This window comes from Haemaphysalis longicornis, unplaced genomic scaffold, assembly GCF_048455015.1.
Source record: "Haemaphysalis longicornis isolate Haplotype H1 unplaced genomic scaffold, Haemaphysalis longicornis Haplotype H1 scaffold_5, whole genome shotgun sequence".
NCBI lineage: Eukaryota > Metazoa > Arthropoda > Arachnida > Ixodida > Ixodidae > Haemaphysalis > Haemaphysalis longicornis.
The window spans coordinates 38,872,358-38,890,607 of NW_027526385.1; the positions used below are offsets into that span (position 1 = coordinate 38,872,358).

General features: G+C 47.3%; 1 protein-coding gene across 1 annotated transcript; it reads right to left on the reverse strand.

Moving 5' to 3' along the window:
- Window positions 1-1,476: 1,476 nt before the first annotated feature.
- LOC144139644 (uncharacterized) lies at window positions 1,477-16,651 on the reverse strand. The gene is made up of 6 exons (XM_077671940.1): window positions 16,365-16,651; window positions 13,522-13,628; window positions 6,353-6,488; window positions 5,681-5,854; window positions 4,267-4,392; window positions 1,477-1,683 (listed from the first exon to the last, which is right to left on the reverse strand). The coding sequence occupies exons 1-6, from the start codon at window positions 16,419-16,421 to the stop codon at window positions 1,477-1,479; spliced, it is 807 nt and encodes a 268-aa protein (XP_077528066.1). The 5' UTR covers window positions 16,422-16,651.
- Window positions 16,652-18,250: the final 1,599 nt, after the last annotated feature.

Genomic DNA, 18,250 nt, shown 5'->3' on the forward strand with positions numbered 1-18,250 from the left:
CCGTGCCACCGGCGCCAGTGCTCCGCCGCATGCCATTATTATTTATGAAACATTATTAATGACGATAGTCTTTCTTGGGCTACTTAAACCCAGAAATTTTGGTCTGTCTGTATGTCTGTATGTCTGTCTCTCCCTCTGTCTGTCTGTGACTCGATTCAGCCACCCGGCCAAACCAAAACAATGCCTGCGCAATAGTCTTATATAGTCACAGCTAAATCTACCCGTCTATGTCCGGTGTAATGTTCATACTTGTCAACATTGTTGAAGAAGAACAAGACATTACGCAAATATGAGACAACAAATCAATACAGAAGTGATATTTGCAGTGTTCCTTTATAAAAAAATCAAACATGCTTGAGTTTGCGAAATTAAATACTTCATCAACTGCAGAAAAAGAATTCACTCCGCCGTCGCCTGCTGTCGCCCGCGCCACTATGGCTTCTGGCGCCATTTTAAGAAATCAGCCGGCAACAGTTACGCAAGGTTCCACTAGATAGGTTCCACGTTCTGCTTGCAGCGCACGTGGAGTAGGGAAACGCGGTTCTAAAAACGTTGAAGTAGGGCGCCTCGATTAACGCGCGTCTTCGCCGTACGGCAGCGTCCGCATCGAGACACCCGGTTTGGAGCAGTGGAACGCGGGAAAAGATTTAAGCAAACATTTGGTGTCTTTACCTTGGGAGGAGCGCGACGAAAGAGGAACAACATGAGAGGTGAGCGGGAAAGCGAAGGAGGCATTTACTTCGCAAAAGCCGATAAAGACTATCGTCTTTTGACGGCATTTGCAACGAAAGGAGCAGATACGCGGCCAATTTTTTACCAAGCCACCTGCCACAAACGTGTAGTAGCACGCCTAATTCGCGATGGCGAGTCCAGAGATGGCTTCTTTGGGTTCTGCCCACGCAGTGTGGCGGGATTTTCCTTCATTCTATAGCGCCCTCCCGCTAATTCGAACCCCGCTCAATTCAAATACGTTTATGGTCGCTTTCGAGTTCGAATTAATGAGCTTTTACTGTAATATGAAACTCTGTGGCGCGTGCGGCCGGAGGAACGGACCCTTACGATAATGTACGGTAACCTTTCGTTTGACTACGGAAGTGGTGACTTTGGTGACTTCGGCAGGCTGGCGCCCACCTCACACAGAGGAGGGGGCCGCTAGAACACCACTCGCCGGGATAGGTACACGTACTCGAAGCTCACCCACGGAGGTCTGGTAGTTTGTCGGGGCATATAAATGCAGGTGGACGTAATGATCGCAATGCTTTAACTTCCCGCCCTCCACTCTCATACAGTACAAGCTTTTGATTATTGCGCCGTACAAAAAAAAATAGTTTTGGATTGGATGGCACAATGTGTTGCAAAGAAGACTAACAAGAGAATTCGTAACAAGGCTAATCAATCAAATCTTCAGACGAAATGTTTCGGAGCATGACTCATCGCTGCTCAAATAGGACCAACGCTTCAAAGCGTTCACTCGTATCACGTGCATGGCACAGAGTCTACGCAGTCTTTGACGTCGTCCGTCACATTCTTGAAGTAGTCCACTAACTTCCGGATCATCTTCAACCGACTGAAGGCACCGAACTTGTTAATGTCCGAGCAGCTGTTTTCGTAGTCCTCGTACTCGAGGTCGTACGCGGCGATTCCAAACTTGAGGTGCGCGTTCTTGGCCTTGACATCGCAGAGCTGTTGGAATGAAGAATGCAGCAGATTCTCAGAGCATCAAAACACAGAAAAGAAACATCACAACTTGAAGAACATGCATGCACGTGAAGTTAACGCGAACGTACAAAATGTGCGCCGATCCTTCTGAAGCTGATAAAACCATTTGCCTTTTTAAATGAAACTTGTCGAGGCAGTTTAAATTAACACATCGCATATCCCCGAGCTCTTACGCTTTTAGCGGACATTTGTTTTGCTTGTTTATGTTGTGAACCCGACGTTAATGATCACCATCCAGGCTACGCTCCGCACTACGGTCAAGTTTGCGTTGTTTTTAAGAAAGGCGTATGAGCAACTACAGCTTCCCGGCACATTTATTCTTGCATACGTGGTGTACTGTACTGTTCTTTTGAAAAAAAGCCCAGAAAAGCACCAAATTGTAGTTTCGGCTCTCACAATTTCTGCTGTCATAATTCTCAACGCGGAAACAGCCGGCTCTTAGACCGTTTTCATGTTTCTGGTACTTTTTCTCCTTGTACACAACTGGTGCTCCCTCAAGTGGTATATTTGGATTGTAGGCACTCCACTCTGCTGTCACGAGCCATTTTTAATGCTTAGCGTTAGCTTCATGATTTTAGGAACTCCTTCTTCATTGTTATGCACCCGGGACTGCTTCACGGCCCAAACCTTTCCTTAGCAGTGACACGTACTGCCAATTCCTGGGGCCCTGCCTCCTGGGCGATTCACTAGATGGCGCAAGTTGTCGTAAGGGGAGAGTGCCACTCACGTTTACATCATCAGGCAAAATCACGAATCGTGGCAGGAGAAGCCAGTTCGCTGCAGACGAAGTACTATGCTACCACAACGCGCCGGAACGGGAGGAGTGACCTGGTTCAGAGAAACCGCGTTCACCTACAAAGCCGCTGACAAGGCTAAAAGGAGATCTAGCGGTGAAGGAGCGACCTGCACGGCGAGCTGAAGAAGTCGCAGTGAGATAGGATTCAGTTCTCAAGGACTTAAAGGGCCACGAAGGCAAAGCAGAAGTTTGGTTCATTACAAATACTTGTTTGCCCCAATAACAGTGATACCAATTTTATCGCAAACTTCAAACAAGTAATTGAGATTTCCAACAAAACAGGTAAAGCAGTGGCTCCCGAGCCCACTTTACAGCGACGTTTTTTCAACGTCACAAAATCTTGTTCCTGCTATCGACGGCCGCCGAGATAAGCAACCACAAAGAAACATGACTGGGCGACTGGAGTGACTCCTCTAGTTCCGTTCGATTGTTTCATTTTAATGATAACATTCAGCACACATACTGATAACAATGTCCTTTATGCCAGCCTCTACTGAGTTTTTTTACACTTCTATTTGTTTCGGTTGCGGAAACGTCTTTCGTGGCTGGAATGGAGGTGAGCGAGTTAGCAAGGGCAAGTGCTTTAAAATTGAACAAAGATGCCTTTTGTTCTCATGACTCCAAAGCACTAAACAATCTGCGGACACAGCGGTGCATCGATTTACGCTTCAGAGCAACCAGTAGCTACGAGAACAGAGGGCAGCGTAAAGGCGGCAGTGGGGGCAGCGAGGAGCACCACTAAACACAGCAACATTTGGTTGCACCGCTGAACGAAGCGACATAAATCAGCAGTACACTCATCGACTAATACACTCTTCGAAAGAATTGGTTAGATGCCCCGTAGTTTTCATTTCACACCTTAACTTCCGCTTAAACGGACTCTGCAACATTCTTTTCAACTTTTTTCTAAATCCCAATACTTCTAATACGGGGTCGCAAAGTACCTACTCTATGCCCATTAGATAACTTGAAAACCTTCTGTAAATATTAACATCAGAGCGTTTTAATCCCGGGTACACGAAGATTTCGCTGGCGTCATATCCGTCGCGGAAGTGACGCCAGTACAACGAAGCAAGCCGCCTGTAAAGGGTGCACTCCTGCACACAGTGTCTTCTTGCGGGGAAGCAACCTTTAGTACAAAAGAGTGCGTTATACTTGTGGTTGTTCGTTTTCAGGTTTTATATTTTTAGCACGAATGTGTTTTACGCTGCGATACACGAAGATTTCACTGACGTCATAATCGTCACGGAAATGACGCCAGTAGACCTTCGCCGAAGCGACCCGTAATCAGGACGTCGCTCGACAAGCACATGCACCCACAAGACAGCCGCCGACCAGCAAATCACGTTAGCTGGGGATTTCGCTGCACATTTCACTTTCGTGTTTTGCTTATTTCTATGACAGAGGAACCAACTACAGTTTTTTTTTCTGTCTTTCCCGAGCCTTGGCGATGTTTGAGCGCTAGAATTACGTAATTACAGCAGTGTAGCCGCTATTGGTCACTTCCTTTATGTTGCAGCAATAAACGCATTCGACAGCCACTTCAAAAAGAAGGTCACAGAAGCAAAGAAGGAACGGAAAGCGGAGAGTTCTGCTGTGACGAGCAAATTACGCGGTGCCGCTTCGTGCTCTTGATAACTACAGCTTCCACATTGCTTTCCGACGCGAAGGAAAGAGCGACAGCGCTTATCGGGAGTGTTGCAGAGTCCCTTTGAAACAATGTTTCTATTTTACATTATCTCAAAGCGCACCTTTTTGCAAATGGCTCTTTCGTTGTCATACACGAACATGACGTATTTCTTGGTGTCGTACGTGTAGACAGCCTCGCTGCTCTGGTCGTACTCGAGCTTCGGCTGGTACACAGGGTGTGCGCACACCTGTTCGCCAAAAGCGCAAACCAAGGGGTGGTTACACATACGAGAACTGTTTTGGCTCCGATGTACGTTAATGATGACGTTTAAATCTAAAAAAAGCAGCGCTATTAGGCAGAACGAAATGAAGGACACGGCGCTGTGTTTCGTGCTTATCGTTTAGCAGCGCTTTGATAACGCAAGCTACACTACGCTATTTCGGGCAGTCTTCGCGGAGTGACCAGTTTTGCCCTTGAGCGCTAGAGGTCAAACCACACCACCTTCTTCAAGCGCCCACCGCGGAGTGGCGTGCCGATAACGGGGAGAGATAGGCGGCAGGGGAGAGATATACGAGAAGGGAAAGGAGACGTGTGCGGGACACTGCGCAGGACCTGGCGGAGAAAGGCGAGGAGGCCGGCGCAGCGATAAGAGCGCGCCACGAAGGAAGGTCACGAGGCCACGGGCGACGCAAAAGCGCGCGCGATATAGGAAGACGAACATCCAGCTGTGATCCGTCGTAACGCGGCGAGGCTTAAACAACGCCGTGAGGCGAAAAAGAGGTAAAACGCTACAGTTGTGTACAGGTTCGCTAGCTTGAAGTCTTGCGCATTAACGTGAGCTTCCTTCATTTTTAATGCGAAGCTTCCTATGACTCACTGCTTGCGATGTGGTGACGCCAGCGCATGGCGGGAAATTCAACTTTATACAATGGGTTTTAACAAAGGATACGTGACGATGATGATGATGAATGTTCTACAGAAAAGCTAACAAGAAAAATACGCTACTCATGGTGCGACTCGAATCTGGGCCCCTCGCGCTACAAAGCCGACGTCGTTGCGATTGCGCCATAGTCTCGTTCGGGTCGTTCAGAATTTCCTTTGGGTTCGGCTGCGCCGACGTTGGCTTCGCACTTAGGCTAAGTGGACTTTAGCTTAACCACATTCCTAAGTGGAGTTTGGTATCGGACGTTGCCAGGTTGAACTTGGAATTTGGGAACGCGAATTCTGGACTTTGATTTAACCAAGTTTGCATGAAGAAAGCTTTGGGTTTCAACCGTCCATCTCCTAAGAAAGGGGATTTGATTTTTTTTCTTTTGGTACCATGTATTAGCAAGCCTGCATTGCTCGCGACATGCCGGCATGTCAGGCACGTGAAAAGGTAAGTGCAGTTACACGGAGTTCAGTTATTCATCAGAACGTTTCGATTGATTATACGGCGAAGCAACAATTGTGAGCTCCTTGATTAGCGACACTGCATAACTATGCTTTAACTCAATGAAGATTGCTTGCTCACAGTGAATAAACACGCCTCTCACCTCCGTGTACCGCCCGAAGGACTTCACATGAGCGTTATGCTCGCACTTCTCCCCTATTCGAAGTTGGGACTTGTAATTGGGATGTGACCAGCGGCCCTTCATGCCCACAGAGATCAACCACTTGGCCCTCCCGCCGGCGGCCTGGGCGCTCTTCAGGGATTTCGCCGCCATTGTCTGCAAAGCGATGTACAACGTGCAGGTCAAACTGACGGTCCAACGGTCCACGAGGTCTGGCTTAGCTATGAACTTGCCCCATTCACGAGTAACACTGTTCCCGCTGAATAGACGTTTATTAGAGCGACGCTGTACATGGCGCACTGATGGCGTCGATGTTCGAGTGCAACGCAGTGCAGGAACGCCATCTTTACACAATAGGTTTCACAAAAGGACGACGACGATAAGCAAAAACACGCTTCCCGTGGTCGGCATCGAACCTGGGTCCTTCGAGTTATGAAGCCGACTTCTATCCAATTGCGCCACTCCGACACGGTCGAATCAGTTTGGAATTTGGGCTTTGGCTTTGTTCAGGTTTTATGGGAGAAAGCTTCGCGTATTAGCCACATTCCTCTAACAAAGAGGCCTTGATTTTTTTTAACTTCGACCAGTTCATACAAATAGATGTTCATAGTGCGAAAAATGCTGATTCAGTTCGTGACTATCGGCATAGCTCACCAGATCGTAGATGTATCTCGTGGAAGTATCCGGCTTGGAGAGGAGAGTAGGCGGCACGACCACGCAGTCGGCAACCTGATTGTCACCGAATGCGTAGTGACCTTGCGAAATGAACAGAGTGGGCGCGTAAATGTCCCTGCGATGGAGTAACAAAAAGAGAGATGATAGACAACGTCGGGTACTTACATAAAAAAAAGCTGCTCTACACTCTTAGTCACATGAACTAGGGCATCCGGCGCAATGTCGTATGCATTGGACTGGCAATGCTGAGTTTACAATCATTATACCCTACTGCCTACGAAGACGTGGTAATGCTTTTGCGATGGTGCTATCCATGTTTGCGGCACTGAGAACAACACTACACAGAATTCAAGATATTCTATTATACAATCTGCGCCCTGAGCCAGCAGGCAGTCCGTAGGTTTATGCTGTGATATCAAAACAAAAAAAATGTTTAAAGGAGTACTGACACAAAATTTCCGTGTTACATTTGTTTCGCTGTTATGGGTGCCTACCAGATCACTACTCATATTGTCGCGCTCTGCCTAATGACAGGCGCCGACCACCTAATGACATATTAGGCGATCGGTCACAGCGTAAATATTTATTTACAGCCTTATTTATTTGTGCAGGTTCGGTTTCGACAGAACGAACATTGAGGCGGCCGCCATGACAGGAGGGCACTCGTGACGTCATCGTTCTTGTCGCAGCACTGCCGGTCTGGACGCGTGCGTGCGCCTGCACCATCTCCACGCGCCGGTTAGCATGATGTCAGTCCCAAAACCTTGACTTGATACCCATCCCAAATCAGCGCGTGCCAACCGCAGCCAGCGCGTTGGCCACGTCACGGGGGCCCTCACGCTGGCAGTTTGGATCCAGGAGGAGTAGATGGCGACCATAGAGTTAATACTACTGACTCTAGAGCAAAAGCTGCCCGGCCAGCCCGTGCATTGAAACCGTGCTACACCCGGGCGCTGACATGATGCCACCCTCACAGCGTTGCCCGCTGTCTTTTTGCCTACTAGAGTTGGCGGCAGTAGTGGGTATTCACCTAGTAACCAACGCATTCCATCATGGCAGCCACCGTTGCTGCAGTTGCTGTAAGTGCGCCGTGAAAACTTTGCTGTGCAGAAACGTTGTGTGAAGTTTTTCCTGTGGTAGGTAGCGAACTTTTGTGCCATGCTGCCGCGTTAGATGCAGTTTTGCATTCTCCGCAACTGAGAAGGGTAGTGCGTATATTAGCGGGTACTTCGTACGCTCGGAGAGGTAGCTTTTGCGGGTGCGTCAGGGGAGTTCGGTCGTCGCTTCGGAGTTGAACGGACGTGTTTTTTCGTGCTCCTGTGTTTCGGATGGGCTTCATTTCGGCGGCCCGTTGCAAGCGCGGGCCGTTGGACGTCACCCGGCTTTCGCTCTGCTGGTGTGGGCGATCAAGTGCCAGCTCCCGCCCCCCCAGTCCCCGTCTCCAAAGCGGTCGGGACCGCCGCAGACTTCGCTCTTCGTCGCACCATGCTCGCGTCCGCGCTTCACTATTCCCTTCGAGGTTTCTCGTCTCCCGGACGCAGCATTACGCCAGCCAACAGTGTTCGTGGTGTGTTGTGTGCGACGGAATCGACCACAGTGGAACTACTCTTTTCTACTCTTTCCTCACCTTTCTAATCTTTACTTTTCTTTCTCCTATCCTATTTCACCAACTATTCCCGCTTCCGGACTGTGTTAAATGCAGGTGAGCTCCCATGAGAGCTTAATAATATCCCCAGTCCATTTATTTTTCTGCTTCCTTAAAAAAGAAATCACTTCCCCCTGATTGCTTTTTTCCCCTGATTTTTTTCCTGGTGGCTTCCCCTGTATTCGCGCATGCGCTGTTTCTGTATATATCATTTTGTGTGTGCTAAAAGAGTTCAGTTGATATGCAGCGCTAGTCCTGTGTAGTCTTTTCTTTGTTGTCCCGTCTGTACAGCGCTATTTTAACATGTTTCACACGCCTCCCCCCCCCCCCCCACCCTTCACCCTGTATGCGTCAGCTGATTGTTTTCGCAATCTATTGAGGTGCTCTTTACAACTACTTGCTTTTCTAGCGAATGGAAGTTGGTTGATTGGTTGTGGGGTTTAACGCGCCGACGCAACACAGGCGATGAGGCGCGCGGAGGGTTCCGGATTAATTTTGACCACCTGGGGATCTTTATCGTGCGCCGAAATCTCGTACACACGGGCGTTTTTGCTTTTCGCCTCCATCAGAAAAGCGGCCGCCGCGGCCGGGAATCGAACCCGCGACCTCGTGCTCAGCAGCGCAACGCCTTAGCCACTGAGCCACCGCGGCGGGTAGCGAATGGAAGTTCGAACTGGACAACGCTTCCAAGAAATGCATGTAAATGGAAATCGTATTTGTGACTGCACTTTATGCTAAACAAACATGCTTTCTGTGCCTGTTCCTGTGCCTGTCTACGAGGCCCCTGCAGCACGTGTGTCAACTTTTTTCTCCAGTTGAAATGCTTTTAGGTAGTGGCCCTTGCATTAGCTTAGATTCAATAACCGTGAAATACCCAAGCCTAATATTACTAAGTTATGTGCATCAAGAAACTCTCTCAAGAGATTTTCCGTTTTTCTAGGTACGCTTAGAGGATTTGTCATTGATTGTATGCTTGGGACGTCACACAAGGTACATGATTAATGTTGTCAGGTTACATTAGGTCGCAATAATTCTATTTAATAGCAGCTTAAACAAAATCTCGACAAAAAAAAAACCAGAGACTAGAAGGTATCATGTAGAACGCGCATTTCCATTCTGGGTTTGTGGAACTATAGCTTTCAGTACTTCCAACTACAAAGAAAGTAGTGCAAGTGTTCATTAGTCGCTGCAGGGCTCTTTACCTTTTAAAATTTCATGCCCCCTCTCCCAGAATGAAGAAAGAGGAAAATTGTGTGAGGAACTAACTATTTCCAGCAAAGCTATGGCAGGTTTAAAGCCAATAAACAGACAGGGTTAAAAGCCAAAAAACCTTTTTGAAGAAAAAACAATTTCATGATAAAAAACCTAAGCAATGGAGAAGAGGAGAAGAACGAAATAAACAAATACAAGCAGAGGCAGCATAAAAGAGCAAAAAATGAACAAAGCAAATGCAATTCTACGAGGCAGTTAGTCACGAAAGCTTGCCACGAAGAAGCAGACACTTCAGGAGAAAGTTTTAAAAATGAGAAATTATGTACCCTATTTACATTATGTACACAGAAAATCAGACATATTTCAGTGGTTTTAGACAAGATGGAGCTGAAGTAGCCAAATCAGTTCTTGCCTTGAAGAAGCAGATTGCAGTGATTAAGAGAGAAAAACAGTCACAGGTGCTGTAGGGGTGTTACCAGCATGCAGCATCCTTCGTTTGCCCATTTTGTCATTTTGCCTGCTTCTTTTATGCCTATCTTCTTTTCGCCCATGGTGCGGTCTTTGTACTGGCCATTTCCTCGCCATGTTTTTTTTTTCTCCCGAATTTTTTATCCTTCATTTTATGCCAGTCGTTTCCTTTCCTTTCAAGTTTACTGTTCCCATTTCCACATGTAGCACAGCCAGCTGGACAGTTCTTCTTCTTTCCTTGGTTAACCTCCCTAGCTTTCTTCTACAGTTTCTTCCTTTCTTTGAAGTCCCCTTCCCCCACTTGACGTAGAGTCTTCCTGCCACAATAAAGGCTACCTCCTCCTCCTCCTTTGAAGTTGCACATTAGGTCATCTTAGCCTGGCTCTTACTATCACAAACTTCCCTAGAGGTCTGGTGGTATTACTGGTGGTGAAATAAAATTTGTTGGATAAGAATTGCTTGTACAAATGACCCTCTTGCTTTTTCTGTGTTTATTTTTGCTTCTGATACACGGACTGATGGCATTGCGATGGCCCATTATTTTTGATGAAAATAATAATGCTGATGACCACAATCTGAATGAATATTAGCCAGAACTTTCATAATCAGCTGCAGCATTACTGGAACCCAGCTTCGGTAATGCAACTTCGTCATCATCCTTGTTGCTGTGAGCACGCTGGAATGGAAGCGTGGAAATTCTACAAGGTCTGGTGTGGCACCTTTGTGGCCACTGGTTTGATGTTGGCATAAATGAGAAGGCTGTGCTACACATATCGAATTCCTTCGTTCTATCGCGTATCGCATTCGCATATCGCATTCCTTCCTTTTATCTAGTGTATACAGCTGAAGAACGTCTCCAGATGGCCCTGACTGAACCGATACGTGCAGATGTAACTGTCGCAAATAATAAAATTGAGAATTCAATTTATTGTCGGCTTTCTTAATGACTGCCATATGCAATGCACATTAAGTGTCTGAATACTCTATATTAGCGACTGATAGTCTCATGCTAGGCAGTCTGATTCACCTGCCATAGTTATGTTTGGCAGCTGTTTCAAAATTAACCACTATGATTGAACTAATGAGCGGCAATAACAATTTATAGGTGCACTCAAATTAATTTACTTTTCAAGGGAGACGTATATCGTTCGTCGACTTCGCCTTGCACAAAATACATGACGGTCCCATCGCGACCCAAGAAAGCGCATATGTGTGTTACCTCAACATGCTTCCTCGGCGGTTTCTGTTGACAGACAGATTACCGGCCGAACCCGCAGGCATTTCAGGCAAAACCGCCTGCAGGCGGGGTGGTCCTGATAATTGGGCGTGAACAGAAGTGGCCGTTTCCGTTCATTGGCGAAGGCACCCAGGGAAGGACAGAATAATTTTTCTTAACGCCCCACCACACGGGTGCCCATCTCACATGAACGAAGTTTACTCCTCCCCCACCTCCTCTGTGCAGGTATATACATGGGCCATATGAGAGCAGAGGTGCAAGTATACGTAATTAAACAACGTCACTGATCCGCCGAATTTAAGAAATGTGTCATGCAAAGCATCAAATATATTCTCGAAATTTTCAGATTGCGTGTTTCAGCGATCGAAGGAGCATGCACCAATCGCACACACCCATACAGGAGATTTCTGCACCTACATTCGGGATTACCTTTCGGCTTCGCCTTGTCCTCCTCTAGAAAACCACCTTATCGTGCAAATAAAGTTACCATTATTATGTATTAGTTGGCGGTTGTTTTATCTCTGACTCAAGTAAAACACCGTTCAGTGAATAACAGCACCCGTAAACAAGAGCCTAGTTATACGCTAGGCATGGTAAAATGGTTCGTACATTTGTTTGTTTTTAATTTACGAATCATATACGATTAAAAGGAGCCGATCTGCCCAGACATGTTTCGCGTAACATGATATGACCGGCTGACGGCGAGTTCAAATCGGCAGCAGCCACTACGGACATGTAGAGAAGGTGTCCTTGAAGATAGGTGGCGGCGGCTTTATTCCGTATCGTCGGCAGTCTTCGCAAGCTTGTCTTCGCAAGCAACGAAGTGACACAGCAAACACTAAGGCGTGTTAGAGTGAACCTTCGTAAATTAGCCCCGCACGACTGACGCTTCTCAGAATATACCGAAACTGAATTTGGCGCCTCATCCTGACGTCTTCTTTTTGCTTATAATTTCATTTATTTTTGTTCGTCAAGCATGAATATTTCAAGAAAACTAATAAAAAGCATACAAACTCGTAACAAAACTCAGTTATTGCCATAAAAGTTGCGTAATTTTAGCTTAGGGCCCTAAATTTGTGCCTCATTTTCAAAAAAAATTGTTAGCCATATCTTCAACTACTGATCTGGCAACTACAGCGTGGCATCATGGCGGCATCTGTGTTTAGACACATTTTTGAGCCAGCTTTACCCGCCTGATGGCGACATGCTGATGCCGATTGCGAAAGGGTATCCGGTATGAGCTTTCTCGTGTGCGCAAAGAATGAAATGGGGGTAAAATATGTTATACTGAACGCTTACTGTTGAAACTTGTTGGGAGCATCTCCATATATAAAGGACGTCTTTTTAAGTGCGAATGCACTTTATAAGCGACCCCGAACCTTCTGCCGTCCGCATTGCTCCTCCTCCTCTCCCCTAGCAACGGCGCGAGGAGCGGAGAGGAGCGTCCGTAGCAACGGCGCAGCGACGTCACACCCCACGTGACTGCGCGCGCTCCGCCACCTCACCGCGGTTTGCGCGGGCGCGCGCCACTCCCCGCACCGCTCTCCGAATGCAACCGAATGCGCGCAACCGAATGGAAGCCACAACGCAACCGAATGCGAGCACTGCACGCGTCGTTGAAGATACCGCAGCGGTTGAGGACAAGGCAGTGCGGCGAAGGGCCCGTGAAGCCGAGCCCCCACCTCGGGAGGTGGGGGCCGGGATGTGGGGGGGGGGGGATTTTAACTTTACCCCCCTCATAGCATCACCCCGTGCATTCGCACTTAACCATGTTCACCCTCGGGGAAATGCCTGGGAGTTTTTTCATAGTTACCGCAGCTTTGAAATTTTGTGTCAGCACTCCTTTTCGTTAGCACACTTCTCACCCCTATACCCCTATATGCATTGGTAACTGTTTACGACTCCTCCAAACCGAGCATGGGCCTAAACTGCGTTGTGCTACAACATAACGAACACCGTTCCGACCATGGAGTAGTTTGGCAGCATTTACAGAACAAGCAAATAACCGAATGAGAAGGCGGTAGCGTGGTTTTCTTGAGTTTATTTATGTGACATTGAGGCTACTAGTTTACATTCAGAACATTCTCGAACTTCAAATGGAGGCGTTTGTGGGGTGCCAATTTTGACAGGCTCCCCCAAATTACTTGTTTCTTTCCCCCTACGGAGCTTATGCCGTTGTGCTGAGAAACTTCAAACGCAATTTATTTAAGAAGTCCCCAAAATGGCAACACCTCGAATTGACACACTCCAAGTTAGTACACACCCTTTTACGTACTTTTAAACGCACTATTACACCCCCTCTGCCACACTAGATGTTTTTATCGGCGAATTTTGGTTTATTTTATTCTTTCTGCAGATTTTCTGACAATCTCACTATCTCGAAAGTCACTCACAATCTATTGGAGACGGAAGACAACAATTACCCTCATTGCAACAACACTAACTTCACTCTTGCATTGACCTCTTATAAGATTGTATGGTTCTATCTAGTGACTGCCTTCCTCCCTTCACGCTGTTTTCTACTGGATCTGTTACCGCTGCATCAGGCACGGGTGAAAGATTGTCAAGACGCGCTGTTCAACTGACCTCATTCTGGTGCCGAAGAAGTCACCATGGCTCACAGGTACTGCGCCCAACACGATGTAGGGTGTTTTGCCAAAGCCGGACCTTCCCCCGACCACTTTGCTGAGCTCCTGTTAAGAAAAAGAAGAAAAACGCCCGCACAGCTCACATTTTATGCTCCATTCATACTGTTTATGGTCCACATTGTACAGAATTACCCGGATTTGTTCACTGCGAAACGAAAACTGTAAGACAAATCCAACTGTTCTGCGGTACAAGCAGTTACTTGAATTTGAAGCCCTCTGATGAAATGATTCTTATCGAAGATTCCATCAAAATGGTACTCTTGCGTCCTGATGAATATACACTTCAGCATTACGCTCACGCTCTTCGCCTACAAAAGTCTGAAAGTTGTAGGCTTTCACATGCAATCTGATGTAAGAGTAGGTATTGCCGTACATCACGTTCTCTGAAATATTGAACCCATCCTTAACATGCTGCGTTGTGTTTCAGCACGCTTCATACTTCCAAAAGAAGAGGACCTCCTCCAACTTCGTTATGCCCTTAACACCTCCCGCATTCACTTTATAGTGAGCACCGTTTAGGTCAATCCTGATTAATGATCCGTAAGGCGACGAAGATTTCCCTTGTCCCTATCAGCACTGGCGCCATCCGACTTGCCCAACTAGAGATTTTTCTCATGGGCTCCGACTGCGACGTCACTGACAGTCGCCGCGAATGTCGAAAAACCTTTCAAACTCCACTGCGCCCGTTGCAAATTCAGAACAACAGAGAAAAATCAAAGACGGCGAAGCTAGCAGGAACGGATCGAATGCCTGGGACTGGGGGCGTGTGCTATCATCATCAGTATTTTTGGAACGATCCTTGCCGCTGAGGACGCAATACAGTGGTCCTCCCTCTACCTCGCCCGCTCCTTTGTTTTCGACAGCGTCGCCTTATTTTTTTAAGAACTAGGATACCCGCCCTCTTCATCCCGACTTCAACCAACTCATCTGGACAGCAACATCAGCCAACATGTTACCTCAGCCCCTATTTGCCGCGATGTGGACAAGGAGTGTAATCGCACCAGCCGTCTACTTCGTGCCGCATGCTACACCAAGACAATCAATCGACATACCCTTAGCTGCCTGCTATTTCTGTGCACGGCATTCCAAGCTAACCGTAATGCACCCCTTTTGAACTATTCAGGACGTATTCACTGCTCCATTAAGAAGACCTACTCTTCTCCTGAGGAACACGGACTCCTCGCCCTTTGTTTGCCCCTGATGACACTATTTCCCCGTCCGCGCCACCAATATCTGAACGGTCCCCTCTTCGATATGCCTCCACTTCTCTCAGGGTGGTGCCTTTTCCTCCGCCCTTATCCACCTAGGCAATTTGAAGCACCTTTTATGTACACTGCACCCCGGTTGACACGATCGCTGCTGGAAAAACGCTCTGGCCAGCCCTTTTCCATGGGCCCTTCATCATCCCTGTGGCATAGATCGCGGTCCTTCACCTCCTATTCCCATAATAGCGGATCTTTTTAGCACCCGTCGCATCCTCCATTCTCTTCACACGGGTCTTACCACCGCAAGTGCGAGCACTACACACATCCGCTCATTCCCACTTGTTTCCCAATGTGCCAGCCACTCTCGTCCCACTCTTGGCCCTTTACCCTTGGTATGCAGAACCAGTTCGTGTGGAACAGCCCTCTAAAATTTAAAATTTCGGGTACTCAATGCTACAGAACAAGAACGTGAGAAAAAAAATGGCGGGAACGAGGCCAGCTCCAGCAAAGCTAAGGCACGTTTAAAGCCAATATAATGTATATGTTTTTGGCTTTTCGCCCCTTTCTTCATGGAGTTTCATACAAATATATATTAGAGGGAAATCTGGGGCCACTATCAAGGAGAACCGCGCTTCTGCGAGCGTTCTGCCATGTATCGGGCAGGTGCGTTCCACTCGTCCTTGGCATGGCTCATGAACAGGCTCAAAGCTGACTCTAGCTGCAAAAAAGCAACAATATTACTGTATAAGATTAATCAAATTTGTTTTGTTATTATAAAACTTAAGCTCCCAAAAGGTTTAGTTCTCAGGGATTATTTATAAGCGTACAAGAACAACAAGATACGATATTACCCTTCCTTTGTTCACTTTGGCTTCGAGCCAAAAACTAACCCATGTGGCTAGCCAAGCCAAGTAGGCGAGGAACGTCGCTAGCTGCAATGGCGGCGCCTACGACAGCCCGCGATGGCAGAGCCATATTTCCCTCTAGTATATATTAGCATGCTTTGCTCATCAACAAAGGGGTTAAATGTTAAAAAGACGGAAGAAAAGCCAATTTGAAGATAAAGACCCATGCGCTGGAGACGAGAAGGAGAGCAAAATAAACTAGTACAAATAGAGGTACCCTGAATGAACAGGAAATGAACAAAACAAGTACAATTTACGACTCAGTAGGACACAAAAGTTCGCCACGAAAGAGCAGTTCCCCTTCGCGACATGTTTTTTTTAATTAGAACAATCAAAGACAAACGATACACTATTAACAATATGCACAAACCAAATCTGTCAGATTTCAGTAGCCGTAACGGAAGCCGTCAAATAATATCCTGTGGTTAAACAGGAAGCGCTGGTAACCAAAATCAGTATTTTTCTTCCTTTGTACCACCCCACCCCGAAACGCCGCACGATCACAAAATTATCTAGATAGTGACTGGCTATGCGACAGGTGTCAGCGAGAATCTAGAACTGGCGGCTCACGTCATCAGAGCCCTCAGAAGCTGAATGAATGAAGGAGGCTGACTTAACCCCACAATGCCACGTTTCTGGTATCTATCAACAAACCCCTACTTTTTGCTCACCTGTAGCGCGAAGAAAACGTCTCTAATGTGGGAAAACTCGTCGACAGCGGCTGGCATGTCGACGATGCCGAAGTGAGAGATGTTCGAAGCCCAGAAGATGTCCAGCGGAGTTGGGTTTGCCTTCTTCAGATCTGTAGAAAGGCTTGAACGGTGCCTGGAACGACAGTGGAACCCACCTCGCCAAAATAAGTGCGCAAATAGCCTAAGCGGCTTTAGCTTCACGACAAGCTCAAATCTGTTTTGTTTTTTCGATCGCAACTCAGCCTCTACGCGGTGGTTAGGCTTAGCTCAGGCAAGCGCCCAAACCTTTGTTGACTAGTATAAACTAAGGTACCTACCACTTTCCACTTTGCGTCACGTTTGCACATTGAAAGCTGTCATTGAAGAGAAATAGACTTACTTCATGAGAATAAAATTGTGGTTTATCTTTCTTTCATAGGAATCGGTAAAACACGAAAGTGGAAGGTGCCTTCACAAGAGCAGTTAAATGTTAAAGGAACCTCCTTCATGCGGGAAGGGTTCGCGAGCCTGATCCCACCAGACGAAGTGACGCTGACACGGAAGAAACAAAAAAAAAGACTGGTTTATTCCGGGACCACAGAACCAAAAATGGCATGCACAGAAACAGCAGCTTGAAACGTGGGTCGTGGGAACAACGCCACAGTGGAGCTTTGCCGCAATTCACGCGCGTCCCCCGTACACGAAGGCGCTGGCATCGAGACGCCAACTGTCGGCGTTCATTAGCGTCATGATGCGCTACTTCACCTCTCCTAGACGGCAGCACCATAAGAATGAGTCATAGGGAAGGACATAAGGCGCGTTCGTAGATGTGCTCACGTCGCTGCTCATAACCAAGTCGGTAGGGCGCCAACTGTGCGTTAAGAGCAATTAAAGAAATGCTGTCTCAAGACGTCCGGGGCCTATTCTGCTCTTGATCCCGGCCTCCTATTCTTTCGTGGGAAAAACGAACATCGTGGTGCGTTCAATAGCTGCGCCATTTTCCCCCACAACGTTGCCTTTTTCCTCCTTTCCCCAATAGATTGCTTACTCGCTCCAATTTCTTGCTCGCGGAGGAGCGTTACAGAAGCAGCATTCACATCTGTACAGGGTCTATAGTAGCGGCAGATCTATTATCGCAGCAGGCTCTGTACTGCTCTATATATCGCGAGCATAGACTCGCGGCATATAAAGTCGTCGTTGAGGCTTGGCGAAGTTATGAATACATATTCTTGAATTTCACAGCGCGAAAGATACACAACAGTGTCTGTGTGAGAGTTTCTAGCTCGGCGAGTTGTGGAATTGCGTAAATTGAACAATGATCAGACGGAAATAGTGTAACTCGTCGTTCTTTACCGTCTTTGCGCAGTTCAATTTAGGCGTCTGTGTCTATCGTCCTCTATCTCGTCTTAGGATTCGCCGCTGTAAAATTCAACGGTGTATAGAGTATTGGATGTTCAGTTGCAGCAATGGGGTTGCGCTGAAGTGATCCCCGGATTCTTCATGGATGGCGCGTGAGCAGCGGAACACTGGAAAATTAAATTGACTTCGGCGATCCTCCTCCATGTTTATCGTTGGAAGATCACAATGGAGAGGAAGGAATTAAGCAGTGGGCGGGGGGAGAAGAGTGGCAATTACGAAACCCTGACGGCCGAAAACTGACGTCCTTCGACGACATTTGCAACGAAGTGAGAAGATACGCGGAAATTTTTTTCTGTAGCGGATTGATATTTTACTTTATTGTTTTTCGGTTTTGGCGTTAGTCAGCGCCACCTACGTGTATGTAACGTAGCCATACGGGAGCAGGCGCTACCTCTTGCGGGAACGACAGTGCCCTAAATTTGGCGCTAGGCAGAAGTTCACGCATTCTCAAAGGGCATTGATGCGCT

Excerpts from the sequence above, each read along its gene's own strand:
- LOC144139644 (XM_077671940.1), bottom strand. The coding sequence starts at position 16,421 with ATGCCAGCCGCTGTCGACGAGTTTTCCCACATTAGAGACGTTTTCTTC. Across the intron at positions 13,629-16,364 it reads ACGTTTTCTTCGCGCTACAG|GAGCTCAGCAAAGTGGTCGG; the intron begins GTGAGCAAAAAG and ends TTTTCTTAACAG. Across the intron at positions 5,855-6,352 it reads CGAGATACATCTACGATCTG|ACAATGGCGGCGAAATCCCT; the intron begins GTGAGCTATGCC and ends ATCGCTTTGCAG.